Source organism: Oncorhynchus clarkii, chromosome 9, assembly GCF_045791955.1.
Source record: "Oncorhynchus clarkii lewisi isolate Uvic-CL-2024 chromosome 9, UVic_Ocla_1.0, whole genome shotgun sequence".
NCBI classification, from domain to species: domain Eukaryota; kingdom Metazoa; phylum Chordata; class Actinopteri; order Salmoniformes; family Salmonidae; genus Oncorhynchus; species Oncorhynchus clarkii.
The window spans coordinates 3,223,727-3,250,808 of record NC_092155.1 but is presented as its reverse complement, the minus strand read 5'-3'; the positions used below and the strand labels follow the sequence as shown (position 1 = coordinate 3,250,808).

Here is a 27,082-nt window from a genome sequence, read left to right as displayed (position 1 = left end):
TGATCGTTCAGACCTGTTGTTCAGAATCGGCAAATTACTATGTATTTATTTCATGTCTGTTACCATCCGAACTGTTTGAGCTATAAAGTATTTGGACCAAGTTGTAAAAAGGTAAACCTCTCCTGAACACTGAATCCGTTTTGCTCTACAGCACAAACAAGTCTAATGGACAGTATATGGGTCATTACTAGTTATATCCTGATCTAATACAGGACTGGTCTGAAGGTAACCTGGTATAAATGAATAGAGTCTAATGGACAGTATATGGGTCATTCCTAGTTATATCCTGATCTAATACAGGACTGGTCTGAAGGTAACCTGGTATAAATGAATAGAGTCTAATGGACAGTATATGGGTCATTCCTAGAGATCAAGGACCAGTCAGAGATCAAGGACCAGTCAGACATCAAGGACCAGTCAGACATCAATGACCAGTCAGAGGTCAAGGTTAAACTCACCTGTATGTTTTCTCCACATGTAGACACCAGCTGCAAGAAGAACTACAACAGCTACAGCTGCTGCTATTAGTAGACCAACCTTCCACCTGTAGGGTAATTTAGGAAACACGTCATCTGAAACAGAGAAGCCATGTCAAACCATTACAACACTACATATATACTGTACAGGAAGTAAAGCATCATTTATAAATACTACTGAACAGACCAATAAGGTCATCCCCCTAGGAAACCGTCCTCCACTAACTAGCATAACTAACAAGAGGTCTCAGGTATTTGGGTTAACCAATGAAGACCTCACCTGGGACATGGATCTCTGTCTCCTTCAGGTGGTTGATCTCCGTCTGATTAACTCTACAGGTGAACCTGTTGGTGTCAGTCTGGTCCACGGTGACGGTGACATGTCGTCTCACAGTGTAGAGGCCCTCTGAGTCTCTATATTTCTCTGGAGGTCCATCAGCAGGTAGGATGTCTCCAGAACTGTCCAGCCACTCCATCTCAGGTTCAGGAAACCAGCCTCCAGAGTCACACTTCAGGACCACCCCCCAGCCTTTAGTTCCATTAATAGAGATCACTGGCTGAGATACAGCACCTACACAGAAACAAGATAAAACAGAGATCACTGGCTGAGATACAGCACCTACACATACAAGATAAAACAGAGATCACTGGCTGAGATACAGCACCTACACAGATACAAGTTATCACAGAGATCACTGGTTGAGATACAGCACCTACACAGATACAAGATAAAACAGAGACCACTGGCTGAGATACAGCACCTACAGATACAAGATAAACCAGAGATCACTGGCTGAGATACAGCACCTACAGATACAAGATAAACCAGAGATCACTGGCTGAGATACAGCACCTACACAGATACAAGATAAAACAGAGATCACTGGCTGAGATACAGCACATACAGATACAAGATAAAACAGAGATCACTGGCTGAGATACAGCACCTACACAGATACAAGATAAAACAGAGATCACTGGCTGAGATACAGCACCTACACAGATACAAGATAAAACAGAGATCACTGGCTGAGATACAGATACAAGATAAAACAGAGATCACTGGCTGAGATACAGCACCTACAGATACAAGATAAAACAGAGATCACTGGCTGAGATACAGCATCTACACAGATACAAGATAAAACAGAGATCACTGGCTGAGATACAGCACCTACACAGATACAAGATAAAACAGAGATCACTGGCTGAAATACAGCACCTACACAGATACAAGATAAGTTCAGACACATTTTGACAGATGTAATTTCATGACTTCTCCATGACTTAATATAATGTCCATGTTCAACAGTTGGTGGTGTCTCTATGTAGATATATAACAGTTGGTGGTGTCTCTCTGTAGATATATAACAGTTGGTGGTGTCTCTGTAGATATATAACAGTTGGTGGTGTCTCTATGTAGATATATAACAGTTGGTGGTGTCTCTCTGTAGATATATAACAGTTGGTGGTGTCTCTATGTAGATATATAACAGTTGGTGGTGTCTCTATGTAGATATATAACAGTTGGTGGTGTCTCTATGTAGATATATAACAGTTGGTGGTGTCTCTATGTAGATATATAACAGTTGGTGGTGTCTCTGTAGATATATAACAGTTGGTGGTGTCTCTATGTAGATATATAACAGTTGGTGGTGTCTCTGTAGATATATAACAGTTGGTGGTGTCTCTATGTAGATATATAACAGTTGGTGGTGTCTCTATGTAGATATATAACAGTTGGTGGTGTCTCTCTGTAGATATATAACAGTTGGTGGTGTCTCTATGTAGATATATAACAGTTGGTGGTGTCTCTGTAGATATATAACAGTTGGTGGTGTCTCTATGTAGATATATAACAGTTGGTGGTGTCTCTGTAGATATATAACAGTTGGTGGTGTCTCTATGTAGATATATAACAGTTGGTGGTGTCTCTATGTAGATATATAACAGTTGGTGGTGTCTCTATGTAGATATATAACAGTTGGTGGTGTCTCTGTAGATATATAACAGTTGGTGGTGTCTCTATGTAGATATATAACAGTTGGTGGTGTCTCTATGTAGATATATAACAGTTGGTGGTGTCTCTGTAGATATATAACAGTTGGTGGTGTCTCTATGTAGATATATAACAGTTGGTGGTGTCTATGTAGATATATAACAGTTGGTGGTGTCTCTGTAGATATATAACAGTTGGTGGTGTCTCTGTAGATATATAACAGTTGGTGGTGTCTCTATGTAGATATATAACAGTTGGTGGTGTCTCTATGTAGATATATAACAGTTGGTGGTGTCTCTATGTAGATATATAACAGTTGGTGGTGTCTCTATGTAGATATATAACAGTTGGTGGTGTCTCTATGTAGATATATAACAGTTGGTGGTGTCTCTGTAGATATATAACAGTTGGTGGTGTCTCTATGTAGATATATAACAGTTGGTGGTGTCTCTGTAGATATATAACAGTTGGTGGTGTCTCTGTAGATATATAACAGTTGGTGGTGTCTCTGTAGATATATAACAGTTGGTGGTGTCTCTGTAGATATATAACAGTTGGTGGTGTCTCTATGTAGATATATAACAGTTGGTGGTGTCTCTATGTAGATATATAACAGTTGGTGGTGTCTCTGTAGATATATAACAGTTGGTGGTGTCTCTATGTAGATATATAACAGTTGGTGGTGTCTCTATGTAGATATATAACAGTTGGTGGTGTCTCTATGTAGATATATAACAGTTGGTGGTGTCTCTATGTAGATATATAACAGTTGGTGGTGTCTCTGTAGATATATAACAGTTGGTGGTGTCTCTATGTAGATATATAACAGTTGGTGGTGTCTCTATGTAGATATATAACAGTTGGTGGTGTCTCTATGTAGATATATAACAGTTGGTGGTGTCTATGTAGATATATAACAGTTGGTGGTGTCTCTATGTAGATATATAACAGTTGGTGGTGTCTCTGTAGATATATAACAGTTGGTGGTGTCTCTATGTAGATATATAACAGTTGGTGGTGTCTCTATGTAGATATATAACAGTTGGTGGTGTCTCTATGTAGATATATAACAGTTGGTGGTGTCTCTGTAGATATATAACAGTTGGTGGTGTCTCTATGTAGATATATAACAGTTGGTGGTGTCTCTATGTAGATATATAACAGTTGGTGGTGTCTCTGTAGATATATAACAGTTGGTGGTGTCTCTATGTAGATATATAACAGTTGGTGGTGTCTCTGTAGATATATAACAGTTGGTGGTGTCTCTCTGTAGATATATAACAGTTGGTGGTGTCTCTATGTAGATATATAACAGTTGGTGGTGTCTCTGTAGATATATAACAGTTGGTGGTGTCTCTATGTAGATATATAACAGTTGGTGGTGTCTCTATGTAGATATATAACAGTTGGTGGTGTCTCTATGTAGATATATAACAGTTGGTGGTGTCTCTATGTAGATATATAACAGTTGGTGGTGTCTCTATGTAGATATATAACAGTTGGTGGTGTCTATGTAGATATATAACAGTTGGTGGTGTCTCTATGTAGATATATAACAGTTGGTGGTGTCTCTATGTAGATATATAACAGTTGGTGGTGTCTCTATGTAGATATATAACAGTTGGTGGTGTCTCTATGTAGATATATAACAGTTGGTGGTGTCTCTGTAGATATATAACAGTTGGTGGTGTCTCTATGTAGATATATAACAGTTGGTGGTGTCTCTATGTAGATATATAACAGTTGGTGGTGTCTCTATGTAGATATATAACAGTTGGTGGTGTCTCTGTAGATATATAACAGTTGGTGGTGTCTCTATGTAGATATATAACAGTTGGTGGTGTCTCTATGTAGATATATAACAGTTGGTGGTGTCTCTATGTAGATATATAACAGTTGGTGGTGTCTCTGTAGATATATAACAGTTGGTGGTGTCTCTATGTAGATATATAACAGTTGGTGGTGTCTCTATGTAGATATATAACAGTTGGTGGTGTCTCTGTAGATATATAACAGTTGGTGGTGTCTCTATGTAGATATATAACAGTTGGTGGTGTCTCTGTAGATATATAACAGTTGGTGGTGTCTCTGTAGATATATAACAGTTGGTGGTGTCTCTATGTAGATATATAACAGTTGGTGGTGTCTCTATGTAGATATATACCAGTTGGTGGTGTCTCTGTAGATATACAACAGTTGGTGGTGTCTCTATGTAGATATATAACAGTTGGTGGTGTCTCTATGTAGATATATAACAGTTGGTGGTGTCTCTATGTAGATATATAACAGTTGGTGGTGTCTCTATGTAGATATATAACAGTTGGTGGTGTCTCTGTAGATATATAACAGTTGGTGGTGTCTCTATGTAGATATATAACAGTTGGTGGTGTCTCTATGTAGATATATAACAGTTGGTGGTGTCTATGTAGATATATAACAGTTGGTGGTGTCTCTATGTAGATATATAACAGTTGGTGGTGTCTCTATGTAGATATATAACAGTTGGTGGTGTCTCTCTGTAGATATATAACAGTTGGTGGTGTCTCTGTAGATATATAACAGTTGGTGGTGTCTCTATGTAGATATATAACAGTTGGTGGTGTCTCTATGTAGATATATAACAGTTGGTGGTGTCTCTATGTAGATATATAACAGTTGGTGGTGTCTCTCTGTAGATATATAACAGTTGGTGGTGTCTCTATGTAGATATATAACAGTTGGTGGTGTCTCTGTAGATATATAACAGTTGGTGGTGTCTCTATGTAGATATATAACAGTTGGTGGTGTCTCTATGTAGATATATAACAGTTGGTGGTGTCTCTGTAGATATATAACAGTTGGTGGTGTCTCTGTAGATATATAACAGTTGGTGGTGTCTCTATGTAGATATATAACAGTTGGTGGTGTCTCTATGTAGATATATAACAGTTGGTGGTGTCTCTATGTAGATATATAACAGTTGGTGGTGTCTCTATGTAGATATATAACAGTTGGTGGTGTCTCTGTAGATATATAACAGTTGGTGGTGTCTCTATGTAGATATATAACAGTTGGTGGTGTCTCTATGTAGATATATAACAGTTGGTGGTGTCTCTATGTAGATATATAACAGTTGGTGGTGTCTCTATGTAGATATATAACAGTTGGTGGTGTCTCTATGTAGATATATAACAGTTGGTGGTGTCTCTATGTAGATATATAACAGTTGGTGGTGTCTCTATGTAGATATATAACAGTTGGTGGTGTCTCTATGTAGATATATAACAGTTGGTGGTGTCTCTATGTAGATATATAACAGTTGGTGGTGTCTCTATGTAGATATATAACAGTTGGTGGTGTCTCTGTAGATATATAACAGTTGGTGGTGTCTCTATGTAGATATATAACAGTTGGTGGTGTCTCTGTAGATATATAACAGTTGGTGGTGTCTCTATGTAGATATATAACAGTTGGTGGTGTCTCTATGTAGATATATAACAGTTGGTGGTGTCTCTATGTAGATATATAACAGTTGGTGGTGTCTCTATGTAGATATATAACAGTTGGTGGTGTCTCTATGTAGATATATAACAGTTGGTGGTGTCTCTGTAGATATATAACAGTTGGTGGTGTCTCTGTAGATATATAACAGTTGGTGGTGTCTCTATGTAGATATATAACAGTTGGTGGTGTCTCTATGTAGATATATAACAGTTGGTGGTGTCTCTATGTAGATATATAACAGTTGGTGGTGTCTCTGTAGATATATAACAGTTGGTGGTGTCTCTATGTAGATATATAACAGTTGGTGGTGTCTCTATGTAGATATATAACAGTTGGTGGTGTCTCTGTAGATATATAACAGTTGGTGGTGTCTCTGTAGATATATAACAGTTGGTGGTGTCTCTATGTAGATATATAACAGTTGGTGGTGTCTCTATGTAGATATATAACAGTTGGTGGTGTCTCTATGTAGATATATAACAGTTGGTGGTGTCTCTGTAGATATATAACAGTTGGTGGTGTCTCTATGTAGATATATAACAGTTGGTGGTGTCTCTATGTAGATATATAACAGTTGGTGGTGTCTCTATGTAGATATATAACAGTTGGTGGTGTCTCTATGTAGATATATAACAGTTGGTGGTGTCTCTATGTAGATATATAACAGTTGGTGGTGTCTCTATGTAGATATATAACAGTTGGTGGTGTCTCTATGTAGATATATAACAGTTGGTGGTGTCTCTCTGTAGATATATAACAGTTGGTGGTGTCTCTGTAGATATATAACAGTTGGTGGTGTCTCTATGTAGATATATAACAGTTGGTGGTGTCTCTATGTAGATATATAACAGTTGGTGGTGTCTCTATGTAGATATATAACAGTTGGTGGTGTCTCTGTAGATATATAACAGTTGGTGGTGTCTCTGTAGATATATAACAGTTGGTGGTGTCTCTATGTAGATATATAACAGTTGGTGGTGTCTCTGTAGATATATAACAGTTGGTGGTGTCTCTATGTAGATATATAACAGTTGGTGGTGTCTCTATGTAGATATATAACAGTTGGTGGTGTCTCTATGTAGATATATAACAGTTGGTGGTGTCTCTGTAGATATATAACAGTTGGTGGTGTCTCTGTAGATATATAATAGTTGGTGGTGTCTCTCTGTAGATATATAACAGTTGGTGGTGTCTCTATGTAGATATATAACAGTTGGTGGTGTCTCTATGTAGATATATAACAGTTGGTGGTGTCTCTATGTAGATATATAACAGTTGGTGGTGTCTCTATGTAGATATATAACAGTTGGTGGTGTCTCTGTAGATATATAACAGTTGGTGGTGTCTCTATGTAGATATATAACAGTTGGTGGTGTCTCTGTAGATATATAACAGTTGGTGGTGTCTCTATGTAGATATATAACAGTTGGTGGTGTGTCTATGTAGATATATAACAGTTGGTGGTGTCTCTATGTAGATATATAACAGTTGGTGGTGTCTCTATGTAGATATATAACAGTTGGTGGTGTCTCTCTGTAGATATATAACAGTTGGTGGTGTCTCTATGTAGATATATAACAGTTGGTGGTGTCTCTATGTAGATATATAACAGTTGGTGGTGTCTCTATGTAGATATATAACAGTTGGTGGTGTCTCTATGTAGATATATAACAGTTGGTGGTGTCTCTATGTAGATATATAACAGTTGGTGGTGTCTCTATGTAGATATATAACAGTTGGTGGTGTCTCTGTAGATATATAACAGTTGGTGGTGTCTCTGTAGATATATAACAGTTGGTGGTGTCTCTATGTAGATATATAACAGTTGGTGGTGTCTCTATGTAGATATATAACAGTTGGTGGTGTCTCTATGTAGATATATAACAGTTGGTGGTGTCTCTATGTAGATATATAACAGTTGGTGGTGTCTCTATGTAGATATATAACAGTTGGTGGTGTCTCTATGTAGATATATAACAGTTGGTGGTGTCTCTATGTAGATATATAACAGTTGGTGGTGTCTCTATGTAGATATATAACAGTTGGTGGTGTCTCTGTAGATATATAACAGTTGGTGGTGTCTCTATGTAGATATATAACAGTTGGTGGTGTCTCTATGTAGATATATAACAGTTGGTGGTGTCTCTGTAGATATATAACAGTTGGTGGTGTCTCTATGTAGATATATAACAGTTGGTGGTGTCTCTATGTAGATATATAACAGTTGGTGGTGTCTCTGTAGATATATAACAGTTGGTGGTGTCTCTATGTAGATATATAACAGTTGGTGGTGTCTCTATGTAGATATATAACAGTTGGTGGTGTCTCTATGTAGATATATAACAGTTGGTGGTGTCTCTGTAGATATATAACAGTTGGTGGTGTCTCTATGTAGATATATAACAGTTGGTGGTGTCTCTATGTAGATATATAACAGTTGGTGGTGTCTCTATGTAGATATATAACAGTTGGTGGTGTCTATGTAGATATATAACAGTTGGTGGTGTCTCTATGTAGATATATAACAGTTGGTGGTGTCTCTATGTAGATATATAACAGTTGGTGGTGTCTCTGTAGATATATAACAGTTGGTGGTGTCTCTATGTAGATATATAACAGTTGGTGGTGTCTCTATGTAGATATATAACAGTTGGTGGTATCTCTATGTAGATATATAACAGTTGGTGGTGTCTCTGTAGATATATAACAGTTGGTGGTGTCTCTATGTAGATATATAACAGTTGGTGGTGTCTCTATGTAGATATATAACAGTTGGTGGTGTCTCTATGTAGATATATAACAGTTGGTGGTGTCTCTGTAGATATATAACAGTTGGTGGTGTCTCTCTGTAGATATATAACAGTTGGTGGTGTCTATGTAGATATATAACAGTTGGTGGTGTCTCTGTAGATATATAACAGTTGGTGGTGTCTCTATGTAGATATATAACAGTTGGTGGTGTCTCTATGTAGATATATAACAGTTGGTGGTGTCTCTATGTAGATATATAACAGTTGGTGGTGTCTCTATGTAGATATATAACAGTTGGTGGTGTCTCTATGTAGATATATAACAGTTGGTGGTGTCTATGTAGATATATAACAGTTGGTGGTGTCTATGTAGATATATAACAGTTGGTGGTGTCTCTATGTAGATATATAACAGTTGGTGGTGTCTCTGTAGATATATAACAGTTGGTGGTGTCTCTATGTAGATATATAACAGGTGGTGGTGTCTCTATGTAGATATATAACAGTTGGTGGTGTCTCTGTAGATATATAACAGTTGGTGGTGTCTCTATGTAGATATATAACAGTTGGTGGTGTCTCTATGTAGATATATAACAGTTGGTGGTGTCTCTGTAGATATATAACAGTTGGTGGTGTCTCTATGTAGATATATAACAGTTGGTGGTGTCTCTCTGTAGATATATAACAGTTGGTGGTGTCTCTATGTAGATATATAACAGTTGGTGGTGTCTCTATGTAGATATATAACAGTTGGTGGTGTCTCTATGTAGATATATAACAGTTGGTGGTGTCTCTATGTAGATATATAACAGTTGGTGGTGTCTCTATGTAGATATATAACAGTTGGTGGTGTCTCTGTAGATATATAACAGTTGGTGGTGTCTCTATGTAGATATATAACAGTTGGTGGTGTCTCTGTAGATATATAACAGTTGGTGGTGTCTCTGTAGATATATAACAGTTGGTGGTGTCTCTGTAGATATATAACAGTTGGTGGTGTCTCTGTAGATATATAACAGTTGGTGGTGTCTCTATGTAGATATATAACAGTTGGTGGTGTCTCTCTGTAGATATATAACAGTTGGTGGTGTCTCTATGTAGATATATAACAGTTGGTGGTGTCTCTATGTAGATATATAACAGTTGGTGGTGTCTCTGTAGATATATAACAGTTGGTGGTGTCTCTATGTAGATATATAACAGTTGGTGGTGTCTCTATGTAGATATATAACAGTTGGTGGTGTCTCTGTAGATATATAACAGTTGGTGGTGTCTCTATGTAGATATATAACAGTTGGTGGTGTCTCTATGTAGATATATAACAGTTGGTGGTGTCTCTATGTAGATATATAACAGTTGGTGGTGTCTCTATGTAGATATATAACAGTTGGTGGTGTCTCTGTAGATATATAACAGTTGGTGGTGTCTCTATGTAGATATATAACAGTTGGTGGTGTCTCTATGTAGATATATAACAGTTGGTGGTGTCTCTGTAGATATATAACAGTTGGTGGTGTCTCTATGTAGATATATAACAGTTGGTGGTGTCTCTATGTAGATATATAACAGTTGGTGGTGTCTCTATGTAGATATATAACAGTTGGTGGTGTCTCTGTAGATATATAACAGTTGGTGGTGTCTCTATGTAGATATATAACAGTTGGTGGTGTCTCTATGTAGATATATAACAGTTGGTGGTGTCTCTATGTAGATATATAACAGTTGGTGGTGTCTCTATGTAGATATATAACAGTTGGTGGTGTCTCTGTAGATATATAACAGTTGGTGGTGTCTCTGTAGATATATAACAGTTGGTGGTGTCTCTATGTAGATATATAACAGTTGGTGGTGTCTCTGTAGATATATAACAGTTGGTGGTGTCTCTCTGTAGATATATAACAGTTGGTGGTGTCTCTATGTAGATATATAACAGTTGGTGGTGTCTCTATGTAGATATATAACAGTTGGTGGTGTCTCTATGTAGATATATAACAGTTGGTGGTGTCTCTATGTAGATATATAACAGTTGGTGGTGTCTCTGTAGATATATAACAGTTGGTGGTGTCTCTATGTAGATATATAACAGTTGGTGGTGTCTCTATGTAGATATATAACAGTTGGTGGTGTCTCTATGTAGATATATAACAGTTGGTGGTGTCTCTATGTAGATATATAACAGTTGGTGGTGTCTCTGTAGATATATAACAGTTGGTGGTGTCTCTGTAGATATATAACAGTTGGTGGTGTCTCTATGTAGATATATAACAGTTGGTGGTGTCTCTATGTAGATATATAACAGTTGGTGGTGTCTCTGTAGATATATAACAGTTGGTGGTGTCTCTATGTAGATATATAACAGTTGGTGGTGTCTCTGTAGATATATAACAGTTGGTGGTGTCTCTATGTAGATATATAACAGTTGGTGGTGTCTCTATGTAGATATATAACAGTTGGTGGTGTCTCTATGTAGATATATAACAGTTGGTGGTGTCTCTATGTAGATATATAACAGTTGGTGGTGTCTCTATGTAGATATATAACAGTTGGTGGTGTCTCTATGTAGATATATAACAGTTGGTGGTGTCTCTGTAGATATATAACAGTTGGTGGTGTCTCTGTAGATATATAACAGTTGGTGGTGTCTCTATGTAGATATATAACAGTTGGTGGTGTCTCTATGTAGATATATAACAGTTGGTGGTGTCTCTGTAGATATATAACAGTTGGTGGTGTCTCTATGTAGATATATAACAGTTGGTGGTGTCTCTGTAGATATATAACAGTTGGTGGTGTCTCTATGTAGATATATAACAGTTGGTGGTGTCTCTATGTAGATATATAACAGTTGGTGGTGTCTCTGTAGATATATAACAGTTGGTGGTGTCTATGTAGATATATAACAGTTGGTGGTGTCTCTATGTAGATATATAACAGTTGGTGGTGTCTCTATGTAGATATATAACAGTTGGTGGTGTCTCTATGTAGATATATAATAGTTGGTGGTGTCTCTATGTAGATATATAACAGTTGGTGGTGTCTCTATGTAGATATATAACAGTTGGTGGTGTCTCTATGTAGATATATAACAGTTGGTGGTGTCTCTATGTAGATATATAACAGTTGGTGGTGTCTCTATGTAGATATATAACAGTTGGTGGTGTCTCTGTAGATATATAACAGTTGGTGGTGTCTCTATGTAGATATATAACAGTTGGTGGTGTCTCTATGTAGATATATAACAGTTGGTGGTGTCTCTATGTAGATATATAACAGTTGGTGGTGTCTCTGTAGATATATAACAGTTGGTGGTGTCTCTATGTAGATATATAACAGTTGGTGGTGTCTCTATGTAGATATATAACAGTTGGTGGTGTCTCTATGTAGATATATAACAGTTGGTGGTGTCTCTGTAGATATATAACAGTTGGTGGTGTCTCTATGTAGATATATAACAGTTGGTGGTGTCTCTATGTAGATATATAACAGTTGGTGGTGTCTCTGTAGATATATAACAGTTGGTGGTGTCTCTATGTAGATATATAACAGTTGGTGGTGTCTCTATGTAGATATATAACAGTTGGTGGTGTCTCTATGTAGATATATAACAGTTGGTGGTGTCTCTATGTAGATATATAACAGTTGGTGGTGTCTCTATGTAGATATATAACAGTTGGTGGTGTCTCTATGTAGATATATAACAGTTGGCTGTGTCTCTATGTAGATATATAACAGTTGGTGGTGTCTCTGTAGATATATAACAGTTGGTGGTGTCTCTGTAGATATATAACAGTTGGTGGTGTCTCTATGTAGATATATAACAGTTGGTGGTGTCTCTATGTAGATATATAACAGTTGGTGGTGTCTCTATGTAGATATATAACAGTTGATATAAAAAGTAAGGTTAACATGGTATGGAAGCTGCTCTCTTATCTCATGTACCATCTCCTGTCATTGAGCAGGGCACTTAAACCCCAGAATACCTGTTAGGCTACTGTATAAAAAACATGATGTCAGCCCTCAGTCTGGAGAGATACTGGGGGGTCAACCATCAGTCTGGAGAGATACTGGGTGGTCAACCCTCAGTCTGGAGAGATACTGGGTGGTCAACCCTCAGTCTGGAGAGATACTGGGTGGTCAACCCTCAGTCTGGAGAGATACTGGGTGGTCAACCCTCAGTCTGGAGAGATACTGGGTGGTCAACCCTCAGTCTGGAGAGATACTGGGTTGGTCAGCCCTCAGTCTGGAGAGATACTGGGTGGTCAACCCTCAGTCTGGAGAGATACTGGGTGGTCAACCCTCAGTCTGGAGAGATACTGGGTGGTCAACCCTCAGTCTGGAGAGATACTGGGTGGTCAACCCTCAGTCTGTAGAGATACTGGGTGGTCAACCCTCAGTCTGTAGAGATACTGGGGGGTCAACCCTCAGTCTGGAGAGATACTGGGTGGTCAACCCTCAGTCTGGAGAGATACTGGAGGATGGTGACCACCCATTATCTCCCCTGGAGGATGGTGACCACCCATTATCTCTCCTGGAGGATGGTGACCACCCATTATCTCCCCTGGAGGATGAGGGGCATGGCACAAGCTCCAGATCAGTCTCAATCTCACTGTGGAAAGATAGGGGCATGATACAAGCTCCAGATCAGTCTCAATCTCAAATAAATTAGGCCTTGAATGAATGTTGGAATACAGGTGATGCACAACACCAGTTTCACATTCAGATGGTTCAGATTTCAGCCAATCTGTGTCTTTCAACTCGGAGAAGTCGTCAGCTTTACCAACCGTATCAAGGAACATACCCATCTCCCCTCTCAGTTCCCACACACAGCAAAATACTTTCCCAGGCTGAGCCAGCGCACATTGGTACAACAAGTCCTGGTGCTCTGCCTCCGTGTCATTGAACAGCTGAATGGTTAAGCCCCTTGCCCGTGTAAAGTTTTACAACCACTTTCCAACTTTAACACATTTTTACACAGGGCTTCCTGATGAATAATACAGTGAAGAAATATCAATTCCTCTGAGTTAAGGCATTCTTCTTGTACTTTGTCTTGTAATCTTTTTAATGTTATTACCAGTTAGATATGGTGATCCATCTGTTGTGACGTTTGCTCAACGGTAGATTCATTTTTCCAAGCAGACACTCATTTCATGTCAAAAGTCATTAAGCGTTGGAGTGGCTATGATGACTGAGCGCATTCTGAATCTGACTGTCCAGGCTACAGCGCCATCTATTGGAGGTTGTTTGTATGACTCATTTTAGGCCAAAAATCGTAACTGAATATAATAATATATTAATATTTAAATATAAAATATTAAATATAAAATGTCTTGCGGGCTGGATTGAAGTACATTGAACTTTGCCTCCCCTATGCCTACCCGCTGCTGTGATCTGACTGTTTCTCTCTCCTGTGTCTAAATAAATTACATTTAACAGAAATTAGTAATTATTTCCATGATTTTTCCAAAACTTGTAAGATTTTATTACATTTTAAAAACTTTTCCAGGCTGGAAAATACCATAAAAAATGTCCAGAACCATGAAGATAAAGCTGAGAGTGAATACAGTAAACAAGAGACAAGAGATGAAAATAATCTGTCTATCAAGCGGACAACAATACAGGGCATGGGACCTCCTGGAACCGTGGACCACACCTGCAGAAACTGGACAGCAGGGGGAAGCAGAGGAGATACCTATCATAGACTTCTCCCAGCTGACGCTTGACATGCCACCTACGCCACCTCCAGTGGTAGAAACAACCAGCTGGTATCATTGAGTAGAATCAGCCAACAGTAACACGGAAGCAGCAATGTGAGAGTCAGTAGTGCATGACCTTAAATGGTAATAATAGGAAGCTTCCGTTTACACACAGGCCTAAGGTTACGTAGGTCTACAGCACCAGTGGGAACTTCCCCTGTAAAAAGGTATATAAAGAGAACAGTCCATACACAGAGTTGGAAGTGTATAAAGATATTGGAATTCGGAATCTAGCGTTAGTGCTGTGAGAATACCAATTACAGGAAAGTGACCAAGATGAGCATTTAAGGTAATTTAACTATTTTTGCTATTTAGTCAATATTGGGGCGGCAGGGTAGCCTAGTGGTTAGAGCGTTGGACTAGCAACCGAAAGGTTGCAAGTTCAAATCCCCGAGCTGACAAGGTACGAAATCTGGCCGTCATTGAAAATAAGAATTTGTTCTTAACTGACTTGCCTAGTAAAATAAAGGTAAAAATATTGTTAGAAGTGTTAATACATTTAAAGTTTTGCAATATTATCTGCATTAAAGCATTAATTGAGCATTATTGATGTATTAGGACTGTAGAACCATTGAATTGTAATAATGTGTATAAGACAAAAACAGAGTGACTTAATAAAAGCTTGAAACTTTGACAACTAGGCCAGATTAACGATCTGGAGAGCAAACGCCTTTGACACTCTCACTGAACAGAAAGTGACCCTGGTTATAGGTTAAAAGTTCTTAAGGATAGGGGGCAGTATTTCCACTTTGGATGAATTGCGTGCCCATAGTAACTGCATCAAAATCTGTCCTAAATTGCTAATATATGCATATTATAATTAATATTGGATAGAAAACACTCTGAAGTTTCTAAAACCGTTTGAATTATGTCTGTGAGTATAACAGAACTCATAGGGCAGGCAATCTTGCAAACTAGTTTTGAAATCCTGAAAGTTGGGGCAACTTTGACGTCATCACCCCCTCCCTTCCCAACAAGTTATGGATCTGGAAACACTTCCTATATCTTCCACTAGATGTCCTCATTCAGTAGAAAGTGTAATGGAGCATTTGCTGTGAACTTTGACCTAATGGGAAGGAAAGTACTAAAGTGTCGCAAAAGATTCAGGTGCTTGAAGGCGCGTATGCGTTGGAGTGCTTCGTCTATTCCAATCAGCCCCAGATGAACTAGGATGGCCCGGTTGGAATGCTATTTGATTTGTATGATTATAACATCCTGAAGATTGATTCTGCACTTAGTTTGACCAGTTTCGTCGACCTGTAATATGTAATTTGGAAGTTTTGATGCAAAATTATCCTGGACCAGAAGTAATTTTTTGGGCATTTGAGCTGAAAGTGGTAGCAAATGCTGCTACATGGACACTAGAATTGAACATTATGAAACAAAACGATTTATTGTTGAACTAGGACTCCTTCCACTACATTCTGATCGAAGACCATCAAAGGTAAGGGAATATTTATGTTGTAATTTTGTATTTCTGTTGACTCCAACATAGCGGAGAAATATTGTTACGTCTGAGCGCCGTCTCAGATTATTGCAATGTTAGGCTTTTTCCGTAACGTTAAAAATAAATGTAACACAGCGGTTGCATTAAGAACCAGTGTATCTTTTTAATTATATGTAGAACATGTATCTTTAGTCAAAGTTTATGATGAGTATTTCTGTTATCTGGCGTAGCTTTCTATAATTCCTCCGGACATTTTGGAGAATTTTCTGAACATGGCGTCAATGTAAACCGAGATTTGTGGATATAAATATGCATATTATCGAACAAAACATAAATGTACTGTGTAACATGTCATATGACTGTCATCTGATGAAGATTTTCAAGAGGTTAGTGAATGATATTTTTTTTTTATCCTGCTTTTGTCATTTTATCTTTTGTTGTACAAAATGGCCACGTTTTTCTTTGTTTTGGTGGTGGTCTAACATAAATATATGCTTCGTTTTCGCCGTAAAACATTTTTAAAATCCGGCACGCTGGGTAGATGAACAAGGTGTTTATCTTTCATTTGAGGTATTGGACTTGTGGAGGTTAAATATTTCGAAGAATATTTTTGCATTCTCTGAGCCACCGTTTCAGCTGAACGGAGGGGGGGGTGTAGTTCCTGCAGGGGAACCCATAGGCTTAACAAGTTTTAACCTATGGATAGCTAGCGTCTCAACTGGCCAATTAATTTGGGAAATGCAGAGCGCCAGATTCAAATAAAATGCTATAAAATTCTAACTTTAATTAAATCACACATGTAAGATACCGGCGCTACACAAAACGCTGAAATAAAATATAAAACATACCTTTGACGAGATTCTTTTTTTCCAATATCTCCCATAAATATCACAATTGGTTCTTTTGTACGATTAATTCCATCCTTATATATCCAAATGTCCATTTATAAAGCGTGTTTGATCCAGAAAAAAACAGCTTACAAAAACGCAACGTCACTACAAAATATTTCAAAAGTTGCCTATAAACTTTTGCCAAAATATTTCAAAATACTTTTGTAATACAACGTTAGGTATTTTTAAACGTTAACAATAGATCAAATTGTAGATGGGGAATCTGTATTCAATACAGGAAAGAAAAGAAACCAGCACTGCTTTTCACGTCTTGCGCAACTCACAAAAGTGTCCCCAGTTCCGAGTTGGCCTACTTCTTCATAGCACAAAAGAATAACCTCAACCATATTCCAAAGACTGGCGACATCGTGTGGAAGCGGTATGAACTGAAAATAGGTTTCTATTAAATATCCAATGGCAAAGACATATTAGGGAAGAGAGATAGGGAAAAAAATTCTGAACAGTTAGTCCTCAGGGTTTTGCCTGCTACATAAGTTCTGTTATACTCACAGACATGATTCCAACAGTTTTAGAAACGTCAGGGTGTTTTCTATCCAAATCTATGAATGATATGCATATGAATAATATGCATATCTTATATTCTTGGCTTATATTCTTGGTAACCAACACTAGACACTTTACCATGCTGCTGTTAGATTGGTAACCAACACATCACTGTATATTTTTTTTTTGTTATTTGTAAACTCCCTTTATCTAATAGTAATAGGTTTTGGTTGAAGACCTGATAGCAGTCAGAAACCAAAAATATGCAAAAGAATTAGAAAATCAGAAAGAGGACAAATACTTGTGTCACGGTGCTGACTTTTACCCAATACCTGCAGCAAAAGCCTCTACCCCGTCTTCTGGCTGGGCAGAGTACTTTAGGATTTTAGTCACTTCGGTGTAACAAGGGCCTTGCCGTGCGGCCCTACCAACCCTTCATGTATTCGTAATGGCCTTTCACGTGAGTTGGGTTTGTTCCTTCGTTCACGTTGTCACTCCCTTATTTTCCGGTCTAGTATGAGGCCTTGGATAGATCTACTCCTATTTAAATATTTTAAGTGTTATGGATTCCTCCTATATTTCCTTACTTTCAAGTTTCTTTACCTATGTATATATCAATAACTTATTTTTTTGGTTATTATGCTCGTCAGCTAGTAGTCACTCGGAAACTAGTATTGATATATGTTTTGACTCTCTTAAAAATGTATTATTGTCCACACAATTAAATATTCCTTAGTGCAATCACTTTAACAACCCTCCAGACGAGCTTCAATGCCATACAACTCCTTCCGTGGCCTCCAATTGCTCTTAAATACAAGTAAAATCCAAGATGGAGTAGCAGTGAAGACGTGTTTGTGTACTTTTGTATTTTTTCGTGTTTTTGTATATATATATATATATATATTTCAATTTATTTTCAATCTCTTCTCAATTTTTTATTTGATTATACCTTCCGGTATCCTGCCTCACCCAATGTGATACGGAATCGTTATTATTTTCTATTTTAGAACATATTCAAGAATCTCAGGAAGCCTGCTAATTAGCTACAAGCTATTTAGTCATTGTTAGCCACTGCTAGCGGCTTTTACCTTCTGCACAGATACCAGCCCTGTTTTTAGCCTGGATAATACTCGCCTGTCTACCAATATCGCTTGTCTACCAATATCGGACTGTCTCTCCACAACAACGCCGGATTCCTGCCGTAATCCCCGGACCACTACTTCTGATCTTCACAGCTAGCTTGCAGCTAGCTAGCTAGCTCACAGCTAGCTAGCTAGCTCACAGCTAGCTTTCACTCACCGTGGCACCCAGTACCGAAGCTATTCCCTGAGGCCCACCTCCCGGCCTACTCAGCTGTTCACCCGAACCCCAATCATACACGGCTAGAGCCCAAAACTCCACCGGATCCTTGTTGTAAACTCTGGACCTTGGCACCTTGGCACTTGGCTACATAGCTGATGCCTACTGGACTGTCCATTAATCACGTTACTCCATTCTGGCTCTGTGTGTAGTTAATCCGACCCTCTCTGCCTAGTCATCACCATTTTACCTGCTGTTGTTGTGTTAGCTGAATAGCTGTTGTTGTCTCACCTGTTGTTTTAGCTAGCTCTCCCAATCAACACCTGTGATTACTTTATGCCTCGCTCTCTCAAATGTCAATATGCCTTGTGTACTGTTGTTCAGGTTAGTTATCATTGTTTTAGTTTACAATGGACCCCCTAGTTCCACTCTTCATACCTCTGATACCTCCTTTGTCCCACCTCCCAGACATGCCTTGATCTCACCCATTACAACCAGCATGTCCAGAGATACAACCTCTCTTATCATCACCCAGTGCCTGGGCTTATCTCCGCTGTATCCACACCCCACCATACCCCTGTCTGCGCATTATGCCCTGAATATATTCTACCACGCCCAGAAATCTGCCCCTTTTATTTTTTGTCCCCAAGCTCTAGGTGACCAGTTTTGATAGCCTATAGCCACACCCTCATCCTACTCCTCCTCTGTTCCTCGGGTGATGTGGAGGTAAACCCAGGCCCTGCATGTCCCCAGGCACCCTCATTTGTTGACTTCTGTGATCGAAAAAGCCTTGCTTTCATGCATGTCAACATCCGAAACCTCCTCACTAAGTTTGTTTTGCTCACTGCTTTAGCACACTCTGCCAACCCTGATGTCCTTGCTGTGTCTGAATCCTGGCTTAGGAAGGCCACCAAAAATTCGGACATTTCCATACCCAACTATAACATTTTTCGTCAAGATAGAACTGCCCAAGTGGGAGGAGTTGCAGTCTACTGCAGAGATAGCCTGCAAAGAAATGTCATACTTTCCAGGTCCATACCCAAACAGTTCGAACTACTAATTTTAAAAATTAATCTCTCCAGAAATAAGTCTCTCACTGTTGCCGCCTGCTACCGACCCCCCTCAGCTTCCAGCTGTGCCCTGGACACCATTTGTGAATTGATCGCCCCCCATCTAGCTTCAGAGTTTGTTCTGTTAGGTTACCTAAACTGGGATATGCTTAACACCCCGGCAGTCCTACAATCTAAGCTAGATGCCCTCAATCTCACACAAATCAAGGAACCCACCAGGTACAACCCTAAATCTGTAAACAAGGGCACCCTCATAGACGTTATCCTGATCAACTGGCCCTCCAAATACACCTCCGTGGCCTTAATCAGGATCTCAGCGATCACTGCCTCATTGCCTGTATCCGCTAGGGGTCCGCAGTCAAACTACCACCCCTAATCACTGTCAAATGCTCCCTAAAACACTTCTGCGAGCAGGCTTTTCTAATCAACCTGGCCCGGGTATCCTGGAAGGATATTGACCTCATCCCGTCAGTTGAGGATGCCTGGTCATTCTTTAAAAGTAACTTCCTCACCATCTTAGATAAGCATGCTCGGTTCAAAGAATGCAGAACTAAGAACAGATATAGCCCCTGGTTCACTCCAGACCTGACTGCCCTCGACCAGCACAAAAACATTCTGTGGCGGACTGCAATAGCATCGAATAGTCCCCGCGATATGCAACTGTTCAGGGAAGTCAGGAACTAATACAGTCAGTCAGGAAAGCAAAGGCCAGCTTTTTCAAGCAGAAAAGCATTTGCATCCTGTAGCTCTAACTCCAAAAAGTTCTGGGACACTGTAAAGTCCATGGAGAACAAGAGCACCTCCTCCCAGCTGCCCACTGCAATGAGGCTAGGTAACAAGGTCACCACCGATAAATCCATGATAATCGAAAACTTCAACAAGCATTTCTCAACGGCTGGCCATGCCTTCCTCCTGGCTACTCCAACATCGGCCAACAGCTCCACCCCCCCACCCCCCCGCAGCTACTCGCCCAAGCCTCCCCAGCTTCTCCTTTACCCAAATCCAGATAGCATATGTTCTGAAAGAGCTGCAAAACCTGGACCCGTACAAATCAGCTGGGTTTGACAATCTGGACCCTCTATTTCTGAAACTATCCGCCGCCATTGTCGCAACCCCTATTACCAGCCTGTTCAACCTCTCTTTCATATCGTCTGAGATCCCCAAGGACTGGAAAGCTGCCGCGGTCATCACCCTCTTCAAAGGGGGAGACACCCTGGACACAAACTGTTACAGACCTATATCCATCCTGCCCTGCCTATCTAAGGTCTTCGAAAGCCAAGTCAACAAACAGATCACTGACATCTCGAATCCCACCATACCTTCTCCGCTGTGCAATCTGGTTTCCGAGCCGGTCACGGGTGCACCTCAGCTACGCTAAAGGTACTAAACGATATCATAACCGCCATCGATAAAAGACAGTACTGTGCAGCCGTCTTCATCGACCTGGCCAAGGCTTTTGACTCTGTCAATCACCATATTCTTATCGGCAGACTCAGTAGCCTCGGTTTATCTAATGACTGCCTTGCCTGGTTCTCCAACTACTTTGCAGACAGAGTTCAGTGTGTCAAATCGGAGGGCATGTTGTCCGGTCCTCTGGCAGTCTCTATGGGGGTGCCACAGGGTTCAATTCTAGGGCTGACTCTTTTCTCTGTATATATTAATGATATTGCACTTGCTACTGGTGATTCCCTGATCCACCTCTAAGCAGATGACACCATTCTGTATATTTCTGGCCCTTCCTTGGACACTGTGCTATCTAACCTCCAAACGAGCTTCAATGCCATACAACACTCCTTCCGTGGCCTCCAACTGCTCTTAAACGCTAGTAAAACCAAATGCATGCTTTTCAATCGTTCGCTGCCTGCACCCGCACGCCCGACTAGCATCACCACCCTGGATGGTTCCGACCTAGAATATGTGGACATCTATAAGTACCTGGCTAGTCTGGCTAGACTGTAAATGCGCTCCAGCAGGTGTATCTCACTAATCATCCCTAAAGCCAACATCTCATTTGGCCGCCTTTCCTTCCAGTTCTCTACTGCCTGTGACTGGAACGAATTGCAAAAATTGTTGAAGTTGGAGACTTTTATCTCCTCCTGCCTTTTGCACACAATGTATATGGACTCTTTTTTTTTCTTTTTTTTTTCTACTGTGTTATTGACTTGTTTATTGTTTACTCCATGTGTAACTCTGTGTTGCTCTCTGTTCACACTGCTATGCTTTATCTTGGCCAGGTCGCAGTTGTAAATGAAAACTTGTTCTCAACTTGCCTACCTGGTTAAATAAAGGTGTTCTCAACTGGAACTACCTGGTTAAATAAAGGTGTTCTCAACTGGAACTACCTGGTTAAATAAAGGTGTTCTCAACTGGAACTACCTGGTTAAATAAAGGTGTTCTCAACTGGAACTACCTGGTTAAATAAAGGTGTTCTCAACTGGAACTACCTGGTTAAATAAAGGTGTTCTCAACTGGAACTACCTGGTTAAATAAAGGTGTTCTCAACTGGAACTACCTGGTTAAATAAAGGTGAAATAAAAAAATATATAAAAAATAAATGCATGCTCTTCAACCGATCGCTGCCTGCACCTGCCAGCCCGCCCAACATCACTAATCTGGACAGTTCTGACTTAGAATATGTGGAGAACTACAAATACCTACAGTGGGTATTTATTTATATAGCCACCTACAGACTGGCTAGGCCACTCCAGGACCTTGAGATGCTTCTTACGGAGCCACTCCTTAGTTGCCCTGACTGTGTGTTTCGGGTCATTGTCATGCTGGAAGACCCAGCCACTACCGATCTTCAATGCTCTTACTGAGGGAAGGAGGTTGTTGGACAAGATCTCACGATACATGGCCCCATCCCTCCTCCCCTCAATACGGTGCAGTCGTCCGGTCCCCTTTGCAGAAAAGCATCCCAAAGAATGATGTTTCCACCTCCATGCTTCACTGTTGGGATGGTGTTCTTGGGGTTGTACTCATCCTTCTTCTTCCTCCAAACACTACGAGTAGAGTTTAGACCAAAAAGCTCTATTTTTGTCTCATCAGACCAAATTACCTTCTCCCATTCCTCCTCTGGATCATCCAGATGGTCATTGGCAAACTTCAGACGGGCCTGGACATGCGATGGCTTGAGCAGGGTGAGCTTGCGTGCGCTGCAGGATTTTAATCCATGACGGCGTAGTGTGTTACTAAGGGTTTTCTTTAAGACTGTGGTCCCAGCTCTCTTCAGGTCATTGACCAGGTCCTGTCGTGTAGTTCTGGGCTGATCCCTCACCTTCCTCATGATCATTGATGCCCCACGAGGTGAGATCTTGCATGGAGCCCCAGACCGAGGGTGATTGACTGTCATCTTAGACTTCTTCCATTTTCTAATAATTGCGCCAACAGTTGTTGCCTTCTCACCAAGCTGCTTGCATATTGTCCTATAGCCCATCCCAGCCTTGTGCAGGTCTACAATTTAACCCTGATGTCCTTATACAGCTCTCTGGTCTTGGTCATTGTGGAGAGGTTGGAGTCAAACAGGTGCAGTTAATACAGGGAATGAGTGGAGAACAGGAGGGCTTCTTAAAGAAAAACAAACAGGTCTGTGAGAGCCGGAATTCTTTCTGGTTGGTAGGTGATCAAATACTTATGTCATGCAATAAAATGCTAATTAATGACTTAAAAATCATACAATGTGATTTTCTGGATTTTTGTTTTAGATTCCGTCTCTCACAGTTGAAGTGTACATAAGATAAAAAAAAATCAGACCTCTACATGCTTTGTAAGAAGGAAAACAGTGATGTGTTGGTTACCAGTCTAACAGCAGCATGGTAGAGTATCTAGTGTTGGTTACCAATATAACAGCAGCATGGTAGAGTGTCTAGTGTTGGTTACCAATCTACCAGCAGCATGGTAGAGTGTCTAGTGTTGATATACAGTGATGTGTTGGTTACCAATCTAACAGCAGCATGGTAGAGTGTCTAGTGTTGATATACAGTGATGTGTTGGTTACCAATCTAACAGCAGCATGGTAGAGTGTCTAGTGTTGGTTACCAATCTAACAGCAGCATGGTAGAGTGTCTAGTGTTGGTTACCAATCTACCAGCAGCATGGTAGAGTGTCTAGTGTTGATATACAGTGATGTGTTGGTTACCAATCTAACAGCAGCATGGTAGAGTGTCTAGTGTTGATATACAGTGATGTGTTGGTTACCAATCTAACAGCAGCATGGTAGAGTGTCTAGTGTTGGTTACCAATCTAACAGCAGCATGGTAGAGTGTCTAGTGTTGGTTACCAATCTAACAGCAGCATGGTAGAGTGTCTAGTGTTGGTTACCAATCTACCAGCAGCATGGTAGAGTGTCTAGTGTTGATATACAGTGATGTGTTGGTTACCAATCTAACAGCAGCATGGTAGAGTGTCTAGTGTTGGTTACCAATCTAACAGCAGCATGGTAGAGTGTCTAGTGTTGGTTACCAATCTAACAGCAGCATGGTAGAGTGTCTAGTGTTGGTTACCAATCTAACAGCAGCATGGTAGAGTGTCTAGTGTTGGTTACCAATCTAACAGCAGCATGGTAGAGTGTCTAGTGTTGGTTACCAATCTAACAGCAGCATGGTAGAGTGTCTAGTGTTGGTTACCAATCTAACAGCAGCATGGTAGAGTGTCTAGTGTTGGTATACAGTGATGTGTTGGTTATCAATCCACAAGCAGTTTGTTGGTAGAAAATTAGTCCAACAAAACACTGACTCAGAGACACCAGATTTAGTTGAAGCTTTTTAGTAAACAGTTCTGAACCCACTAGTCTGATGTCTGAGTCCACCCCTCTCTATATTCATGTCTTGTTTAGTCTGATGTCTCTGAGTCCACCCCTCTCTATATTCATGTCTTGTTTAGTCTGATGTCTCTGAGTCCACCCCTCTCTATATTCATGTCTTGTTTAGTCTGATGTCTCTGAGTCCCCCCCTCTCTATATTCATGTCTTGTGTTTTATTTTCTGGGTTTGGTGGATGTTAGGAGAGCGCTACCTGCCCAATACATAGTGCCAACTGTCAAGTTTGGTGGAGGAGGAATAATGGTCTGGAGCTGTTTTTCATGGTTCGGGCCCCTTAGTTCCAGTGAAGGGAAATCTTAACGCTACAGCATACAATGACATTCTAGATGATTCTGTGCTTCCAACTTTGTGGCAACAGTTTAGGGAAGGCCCTTCACTGTTTCAGCATGACAATGCCCCCATGCACAAAGCGAGGTCCATACAGAAATGGTTTGTCGAGATCGGAGTGAAAGAAATTGACTGGCCTGCACAGAGCCCTGACCTCTACCCCTTCGAACACCTTTTGGATTTATTGGAATGCCGATTGCGAGCCAGGCCATATCGGCCAACATCAGTGCCCGACCTCACTAATTCTCATGGCTGAATGGAAGCAGCTCCATATTAATGCCCATGATTTTGGAATGAGATGTTGGATGAGCAGGTGTCCACATACCTTTGGTCATGTAGTGTTTTACCATGTATTATAATGATGACATCACCTCTAGTGTCTTGTTTTGATAAGTGACTATCTGAGCCAGGGTTGATTATCTGAGGTTCCTTTCTTGATCAATACCATTAGTTAGATTATCTGCATTTTGGACCAATTTGATCTGAAAGAGGTGATGTTGGACAACACTTCCTGCTATTTGAGAAATGCCTAGTCAACATAAAACACTTCCTAATCTAGTGTGGGATCTAATATAGGTGGTCTCATCTGCATATAGATGGACCTTTCATCAGCAATGTTTTCACACAAGTTATTTACATACATAGTGAACAATAACAAACCCTGCAACACTCCAGTATTAACAGAACCCTGCAGCACCCCAGTATTAACAGCACCCTGCAGCACTCCAATATTAACAGAACCCTGCAGCACCCCAGTATTAACAGAACCCTGCAACACTCCAGTATTAACAGAACCCTGCAACACTCCAGTATTAACAGAACCCTGCAGCACTCCAGTATTAACAGAACCCTGCAGCACTCCAGTATTAACAGATCTAACGTTCTAAACACACTTCCTACCGGCGTGGTGATTTCCGGTCAGTCTAGTTGTTATCGACGATATAACGTTACTACCACGATGTCACAGTTTTTACTAGGTGTCTTCAGGACTCTAATTAATATTAATGATGTACATCGAATTGTTTAATCAGCCTCTGAGATTCCAGCTAGCGAGAATGAAAAGGGGTTGAAGATGTATATAGAAAGATACATAGACAACTATGAAGGTGAGTACCAAGACAGATGTATATAGGAAGCTACATAGACAACTATGAAGGTGAGTACCAAGACAGATGTATACAGGAAGCTACATCAGACAACTATGAAGGTGAGTACCAAGACAGATGTATATAGGAAGCTACATAGACAACTATGAAGGTGAGTACCAAGACAGATGTATATAGGAAGCTACATAGACAACTATGAAGGTGAGTACCAAGACAGATGTATATAGGAAGATACATAGATAACTATGAAGGTGAGTACCAGCTGAATACATGATCTATAACAGAGGAAGTAATGATGAGGGAGGAAGACCAGCTGAATACAGGATGAGGGAGGAAGACCAGCTGAATACATGATGAGGGAGGAAGACCAGCTGAATACATGATAAGGGAGGAAGACCAGCTGAATACATGATCTATAACAGAGGAAGGAATGATGAGGGAGGAAGACCAGCTGAATACATGATCTATAACAGAGGAAGGAATGATGAGGGAGGAAGACCAGCTGAATACATGATCTATAATAGAGGAATGAATGATGAGGGAGGAAGACCAGCTGAATACATGATCTATAACAGAGGAAGGAATGATGAGGGAGGAAGACATGTTGATATTTCAGCAGCCAATCATTTAGCCAGATTTACCAAAACAACCTCTGATCACATCTCCAGCATTCATGACTCACCAACAAGGAGTTGAACGGTGGTTTCCTTCATCAGTGCTGGAATGAGGCAGCTGTAGTTTCCAGCATCAGAGAGAATAACTCTGGTCAGCATTAAGGAGACGTTGCCGTTCTTCAGTTCTTCATGAAACATTGATGTCCTTCTCGTGTAGGATGGAGACTGATCCACATAGGAGTCTCGACCTTGATTGTAAAGGTGGACATTTTCTGCTTTCAGGTTCAATCTTGTCCAGTTCACTATCATGGCCAAAGCACTGACATTGGGTTCCAGGGAACATGGTAGAATGATGTCATCACCAGCTAAGGCAACGACTCGGTCAGCCGGTCCAACAACCTGAACCTCAGACGACTCTGGAGAAAAACAAATGACACAGTCAGAGATAACTGGACTTTGGCCATATGAATGAACAAAGCCACCAATCACAACACCATTCATTCCTATGTGAAGACTCAACAGCGAATTGAAGCCAAATGAAGTCA

At 40.1% G+C, this 27,082-nt stretch overlaps 1 protein-coding gene across 1 annotated transcript; it reads right to left on the bottom strand.

Moving 5' to 3' along the window:
- Positions 1–736: 736 nt before the first annotated feature.
- On the bottom strand, positions 737–27,038 carry LOC139417006 (butyrophilin subfamily 1 member A1-like). The gene is made up of 2 exons (XM_071166239.1): positions 26,606–27,038; positions 737–1,047 (listed from the first exon to the last, which is right to left on the bottom strand). Exons 1-2 carry the CDS (start codon positions 27,036–27,038, stop codon positions 737–739), a joined length of 744 nt encoding a protein of 247 aa, XP_071022340.1.
- Between the last annotated feature and the right edge of the window lie 44 nt (positions 27,039–27,082).